Source organism: Bison bison, unplaced genomic scaffold (genome assembly GCF_000754665.1).
Source record: "Bison bison bison isolate TAMUID 2011002044 unplaced genomic scaffold, Bison_UMD1.0 scf7180017864498, whole genome shotgun sequence".
Taxonomy (NCBI): domain Eukaryota; kingdom Metazoa; phylum Chordata; class Mammalia; order Artiodactyla; family Bovidae; genus Bison; species Bison bison.
Window position 1 is genome coordinate 1,450,830 of NW_011495057.1, and position 7,492 is coordinate 1,458,321.

General features: G+C 46.2%; 1 protein-coding gene across 1 annotated transcript in view; it reads left to right on the forward strand.

The window, feature by feature from the left end:
- GREB1L (growth regulation by estrogen in breast cancer-like) overlaps positions 1–7,492 on the forward strand; it is a 225,419-nt gene that overhangs the window by 197,093 nt on the left and 20,834 nt on the right. Inside the window, exons 20-21 of the mRNA XM_010828983.1 lie at positions 3,467–3,582; positions 4,646–4,890. Coding sequence (XP_010827285.1) covers positions 3,467–3,582; positions 4,646–4,890 — 361 coding nt within the window. The remainder of the gene's footprint in view (positions 1–3,466; positions 3,583–4,645; positions 4,891–7,492) is intronic.

Below are 7,492 nucleotides of genomic sequence, written 5' to 3' on the forward strand. Positions count from 1 at the left end.
GTTTCTGAACCTTGCAGAAAGTAAATACTGAGCTAACCTGGATAAAGAAAAGCCTACTTTGACACAAATTGTATAAAAAGAAAGCATGCAGTGTTAGAGGATTTACATTTCCATCTGGGCTGCAGTTTACCAACTGCAAAATGAGCGTTAGACTGCATGGTCTCTAAGGGCTGTAATTTGAACATTATTATTTCATATTCATAGAGCATTTTGCAAATGTAAACCTTTGTATTGCGTTCTACTACCTAACTCAAATAATCCAAAATGCAGACAAAATGTCTTGTATTAGCTTGATACACAGTTGGAACAAATAAATCTTTCTAAACATAGAAGCTCCTATATTTAGTGAAAGTTGTAACATTTACATTTCACATATGGATATATAGATATAACGTTCACAGTTTTGAATTAAAGTCATAGACCACAATATAGCAGTATTCCTGGGATAAGTAAGAAATGAGAATCCTGAAACTCTTCTTACAATACAACTTATTAGTTATGAGACAATTTGAATGATGCTAATGATGAGGAATCTGGACAGGCAGGTAATCAGCACCACTCTGTGAGGTCTCACACACGTACTGCAGGGAGATGTTCTAAAAGGCTATGAGTCTGCAAGGTCTTCTCTGGGTCTCCATTGGCACTGACCAGGTATAGCTGCTTAGAGCGTCTTAGGTCATTTGTTCAGACGCTTACTGCTACTGCTGCTCCTGCTGCTGCTAAGTTGCTTCAGTCATGTCTGACTCTGTGCGACCCCATAGATGGCAGCCCATCAGGCTCCCCCGTCCCTAGGATTCTTCAGACAAGAACACTGGAGTGGGTTGCCATTTCCTTCTCCACAGACACTTACTAATTCAGTGTAATCAGCAGTCTTCGATAATTTGCCCCCGTGGGCCGTAGTTTGAAAAACAGTCAATAATTGAGGTTCCTACCTGGCTGCAAGCACATCAGAACCACCTGCAGGGCTTCCCGGGGCTGCTGGGGCTGTGCTGTGAAGAGATCTCAAGTGATTACTTCTCAAGCAGTTACACCTGAAGTCGCATGAGCAGTGGCCAAGCACCAGCTACACAGAAGAGACTTCCACGGACTTCCTTGATGTCCAGTGGTTAAGACTCTGCCCTGTAATGCAGGAGTGCAGCTTTGATCCTCTTGGAACTAAGATCCCACGTGTGTGGGGGATGCCTTAAAAAAAAGAGAGTTTACATATGTTCAAAATCCCTCAATCACATCAATCCATCTTTTTTATATTCCACCTTTTTTATTTTAAAAAATATTTATTTTTATTTATTTGTACCGGGTCTTTGTTTCTGCACACAGGATCTTTAGTTGGCAGCATGTGGAATCTGGTTCCCTGACCAGGGATCAAACCCAGGCCCCCTGCAGTACAAGGTAGAATCTTAACCACTGGACCACCATGGAAGTCCCTATTTTCCACTGGTGTGGAAGTGAAGATTTGAAACGTTCGCATCCTTAGTAAGACTGCCACTTGCCAGGTGGTCTCTGTTTCACCTACTGATCTCTAAATTATTAATACCAACTTCCTTCACCACTGACGAAACAGCACCAGGATGCCTTTTGTCTCTGCTGCTGCTGCTGCTAAGTCGCTTCAGTCGTGTCTTGACTCTGTGCGACCCCATAGATGGCAGCCCACCAGGCTCCTCCGTCCATGGGATTTTCCATGCCTTTTGTCTCTAGCCTTGGGTAATATCCAGTGCCTCTTTTTCCATTAGGGGGCCTTATTTTTGTGCTTAGCCTTTAGGTATTGTGGTTAACTTCTAAGTGATAATAAGTACTTTGGAAGGATATAAGTTTATATCTAAATAAGTTAGTCTGTCCAGAAGGCCTGTGAAGCTTTCGTTAGATTTCCTTGACCTTGAACCCCATATAAGCCCCTAAGTCAATGCTCTCTCAGTCTTTCGTGTTGTCTTAACTGCTTCTGTAGGAAAAGCTCCCTCAGGGCATGATAGACCCGTAGAAGAACGGCAGCCATCCATCATCAGAAGTAGCAGTGTGACAGGAAAACATTACATAGTGGGTTTGCCTTGCTCTGATTGCTCAAGAGTAAAAGTGGAATCTGTTTAATCATTTTTTGAAAATAATTCTCCTTATAAAACACGACATCTATTCTTCCATCATTATAACCCAACCTCATTCTTGCTAGAACCATGAAATATATTTGGGGAGACCCCAGAGTCAGGGATTCATAAGTCCAACAAGAAGGTTTATGAGTAAAATGATTCTTATTTGCAGAATTATTTGCTTTGACTTAGGTAATGTTCTAGTTCCCTTTGACATGAAAATATATGGAAAACTGAATCGGGGGTGGGGAGAAACTTTCTGCTAATGTCTTAATGTTTTTGACAGATTGGTTTTCTAAGACACAGAAAGTCTCAAACTTATAAATAGTCATGTAGATCCACTGAGTTCTCCTTGGCATAAAAATATATGACAAAAGATTGAGGTTTGGGGGCTCTTCCAGTTTTAAAAATTCTATGCATTTTACTTGAAGTAATTGTGGGTATATTTATTTCCAAGACTGGCTTTTATAGACATCAACAAACCAGTAACCAAACTCTGTTATATTATATCATATCATATCTTACCTGATATATTTCTTTTTATCCCATGTTGGTTTTAGCAAAGGAAATACCAGTCTATTTAAAAATAACATTATATGCATCTCCTAATACCTCACTTTTCAGTCCTTGTTCCCAAAAACATCATCAGAAATGTCAGTTCATTTCTTATAATTCCTGCTAGAAAGCTGATATAAATCACAATTAGATGCTACACACTTCATAAAAAGTAGTAGAAATCACCTTATCCACTTAAGAGATGGTTTATTTTCTTTCTGCTCTAGAATAGAAAAAAAAAATCTGTAAGATCTTTTCACTTTCAAGCATCCTTCAAGTTGAGATTTTCTTCCTCTTGATAAATTCCTGTATTTGAGATTGTTCCATTTATTAAAGATATACACATGTGTGTATATGTATATTTCAGTTAATGTATAGAGGTGATTGTATATAAGTTTTGCTGTGATTATTTTATCAGTCATTTATAACCGAAATGGTCTTTTTTCAATCAATCAGTCCCAAGAGTCTTTCCATTATACAAAGAAAGTGTTGTACTTAAGAGCACTGAGTCAGGTAGTTTAAGTAGGGTTTCTGTAAGGTTTGTACCATTGGTGGGATATTTCACATTGTATATTTCTTTGATGTGCATGGCTAATACATAATATATTCATTAAGATCTCCTGTTTACCTTATTGAGATAACGTGAAAGCCCACATTCTTCTAGAGTACTTGGTGTATTCTTTTCAGTAGCAATTAAAATATATGTATACACACAAACACACTTATTGGAAGTCATTTGGAAGCACAGATGTGTGTAAAATCTGACTGTAGAAACAAAAAAGGTGGAAATTCAATGAGGGGTTTTAATTTTATTGTTGGGTCCCCTTCTACAGACCTGGAGAGGAAATGAAGCAGAAGAGTGGGTCCCTCGGACATACCAGGATCTAGAAGGTCTGCCTTGTATTGTGATATTAACTGGCAAAGATCCTCTTGGAGAAACCTTTCCCAGGTACAATGCCAATCACTAATTCTCATTTCCCATTGGTTGCTTGGCTGAGCTGACGGTTAAAACTTAGCTGATGCTCACCCACTTCCTTCACTTGGCAATTGAGAAGGCAGTTGTTTTACTCGGGGATGTAAGAAATTTAGCCTTCTTGGATTCTTTCAACTTTCCAGAGATTGCCTAGCAATTTGGGGAATGAGAGAGAAGCCCCGGAGGAGAAGTGTTTATGCATGAAAGCTGGGCAGCCAGAGGGGCAGGGAGGAGAAGCATTGCCCCCAATGAGGAGCTTTTTGGATGAAGTGTCTCTGTTAGGCTGCTGTTCCCTCAAGGATCTGGGGCCTGTGGGTTGGAAGGCAATAGCAAGAATAGTATTGTTGTTTAGTTGCTCAGTTGTGTCCAGCTCTTTGGGGCCCTGATGGACTGTAGCCTGCCAGGCTCCTCTGTCCATGGGATTTTCCAGGCAAGAATACAGGAGTGGGTTGCCATTTCCTTCTCCAGGGGATTTTTCCAACCCAGGGATTAAACCCGAGTCTCCTGCATTGGCAGGCGGATTCTTTGCCACTGAGCCACCTGGGAAGCCCAAGAATAGTCACAGCATTCACTGAGTGCTTGCGGTGAGTTAAGTGCAGTGAACGTAGCTCAGTCATGTCTGACTCTGCGACGCCATGGACTGTAGCCCCCAGGTTCCTCTGTGCGTGGGATTTTCCAGGCAAGAATACTGAAGTGGGTAGCCATTCCCTTCTCCAGGGAATCTTTCCAATCCAGGGATCAAACCCAGGTCTCCTGCCTTGCAGGCAGGTTCTTTACTGTCTGAGCCACCAGGGCAGCCCACTGGGTATTGCTCTAAACACACTGCTTGTGCCATGTCATTCATTCCTTGCAATAACTGTCAGTTGGGCACTGTTACTCTATTCCATGTGTGGAGAAAGTGAAGTGACTGTCCTGCGGCCCTAACAGCTAGGAGGTGGCAGCACTGAGGTTTACATCAAGGATCACCTCACCATTTTGACCGCTGTCAGCCACATGTAAACGCTGTGCGCCTCACCAAAGACACCATTACTTTGTGCAGGTCTCTAAAGTACTGTGACCTCCGGTTAATTGATTCAAGCTACTTAACCCGCACGGCCTTGGAGCAGGAGATGGGGCTGGCCTGCTGCTACGTGTCCAAAGAGGTGATCCGGGGGCCCACTGCCGCCCTGGACCTCAGCGGCAAGGAGCAAGAGCGAGCTGCGGCCAGCGAGAATGACACCGAGGAGCTGCTGATCGACCTGGAGAGACCCCAGAGTAACAGCAGCGCCGTCACGGGAACTTCAGGTCAGTACTTTCTCTCTCCAGGGGTTGGGGCAGGAGAGAGGAAGGGGTGGAAGTAGGGAAGGCAGAGGCACCTGCTGCCTCCCATCCAGCTTTCAGAGCGGCGGTGGCTGACCTGGGCATCCCATCCAGACCTCAGTCCTGGGGAGACGTAGTTGACAAACGTGAGTCATGAGCAGCCACAAGACATCTGCCTGGAAAGCACTTAATGAAGAGCTTGCTAATAGGCTAAATGCATGCGTGCACGCTGCATGCTAAGTCACTTCAGTCACGTCCAACTCTTTGTGACCCTATGGACTGTAGCCTGCCAGGTTCCTCTGTCCAAGGGATTCTCCAGGCAAGAATACTGGAGTGGGTGGCCATTTCCTGCTCCAGGAGATCTTCCTGACCAATAGGCTAAATACAATAAGTAAATTTCATGAATCCTCACTAACACCACGTCTCCTAGTCTCTGCACCCTAATCATCTTATTGATACTACACATCTGATATTTGCACAAAGGCCTTCTTTTCCTTCCAGACCCTGAAGTGGTTTGTGCTAATTGGCCTAGTACCTGGCACTGAGTGTGTGTTTGAACGAATGAATGAGTGACTTTTCCCCCAAGTACCTAAATGGCAAGTGTTTATATACAGAAGGCTACTCTGGGACCACTGGTTGATTGGGATGATCCAGCCTACAGCCTACCAACTGCCCTCTTATTATGTTACTGTGTGGCTGATGGCAGTGCCTGGCATGCATTTTCTTCTGCTAAATAGTATTAAGCAAATACAGCATTATTTCCAGGACTTCCCAGGTGGCGCTAGTAGTAAAGAACCCGCCTGCCAATGCAGGAGACATAAGAGACATCAGTTCAATCCCTGGGTAGGGAAGCTCCTCTAGAGGAGGGCATGTCAACCCACTCCAGTATTCTTGGCTAGAGAATCTCATGGACAGAGGAGGCTGGTGGGCTATGGTCCATAGGGTCGCAAAGAGTTGGACACGACTGAAGCAACTTACTCCCCACACACAGCATTATTTCCATTTTTTTTTTTCTGATTGTGAAAGTTATAATAGAGTTTAATATAGAAAACTTGGAGAATGTAATGAAGTATAGAGAAGAGATGAAAAATGAAAATCCCACAACAGAGGGAACCACCATTCACGTTCCTTCTGCCCCGTGTTTCCCTTCTTTTACCTCATGACACTGACTCACACACACACACAAACACACACACACCCCTTCTGAATGGAAAAGGCAGGTATCTGTGCCTGGAAGAGCGTGAGGACTGTCTTACCGAGGTCTGCTTCAGTCATGGGTCAGGGCTGTACCCGCCACCCTCTAACAACAGCCTCCCCGGTTCTGCCTGGTAGACCAGTTCAGAATAAAGGAGGGAGTTTGGGAAGATGGTAAAGGGTAACAGAGGAAGGGGAAGAACACACCTAGAAGCTTTTCCACACCAGCCAGCATCGGTGAGGGAGAGGAGGAAGGTGGAGCAGGGTGGGGTGATTAGAGTCCACTTCCTTCCTGTGCTCCTTGATCAGCCCCCTCCCTTCCCTAGGCGTGGAGAGCTGCCCCACAGACCCTGGATTCTGGCCTTGCTCTCATGAACTCTGCTGTCTGGAGTTCCCCCTCCCCAATCTTGGAGGACCCAGGTGCTGCCCTCCTACACACACCACCCTACCCACCACCCTACCAACCTCCAGCTGACTTTCAGGGTCCTCAGGGGGTGCTCATTGCCCAAGGCATTCAGGCCAGAAGACTCAAGGGCCTTGAAGGCAGAAGAAAACCATCATGCAGAAGTCAGCTGAGCAGCGGTGATGGATGGGGTCAGGAGCCTCTGGTTACTGGCCCTTCACCTAGGAGCTCCCAAGGTTGGGATTTGCCTGGGAGGCACCAGTCTGAGCAGAAAGAGTCTTGTAATTCGATTCTTGTTTGTCTTCAAACCACTTGGTCGCTCAGTCGTGTCTGACTCTGTGACCCCATGGACTGTAGCCCTCCAGGCTCCTCTGTCCATGGGATTCTCCAGGCAAGAACACTGGAGTGGGTTGCCACGCCCTTATCTTCTCAACCCAGGGATGGAACCCAGGTCTCCTGCACTGCAGGTGGATTCTTTACCGTCTGAGCCACCAGGAAAGGGTGGGGGTGGGGGACATTTGCGGTGAGTTGGCTGCAGGTGAGCAGATCTCCGGCCCTGGGGTGTAGGGAGGGAGGAGGTTACGCCCCGCCTTCCCACGCTGGTCCGGTCCGGGCATCTGTGGAAGGGGCTGCACCCTGGGGAGCGTATCCACAGCCAGGAGGGTGGGGCCTGGGACCCCAGAAGGCGGCGAGTGCCAATGGACAGGATTTGGGTGTGGAGCGTGTGTTGGTCAGGGTTCTGGAGTGATTCGGACGGATTATCCAAACAACCTAACCAGAGGAGAGTTTAATAACCCGCTATGTACAAAGACGCGGGCAGGATGGAAAAAAGCAGCAGGAGGCGGCGGGGTGGTCGGTCCCAGGGCCCCGGGACTACCTGCGGCCTGAAGACGCGGGGAGGGTCGGACGTGGGTCCAGGTTTCTCCTGGCCGCCCGGAGGAAACCGGGAATAAGTGGCCATTTCCGAGCCCACACAGCAGCCAGGGCCGG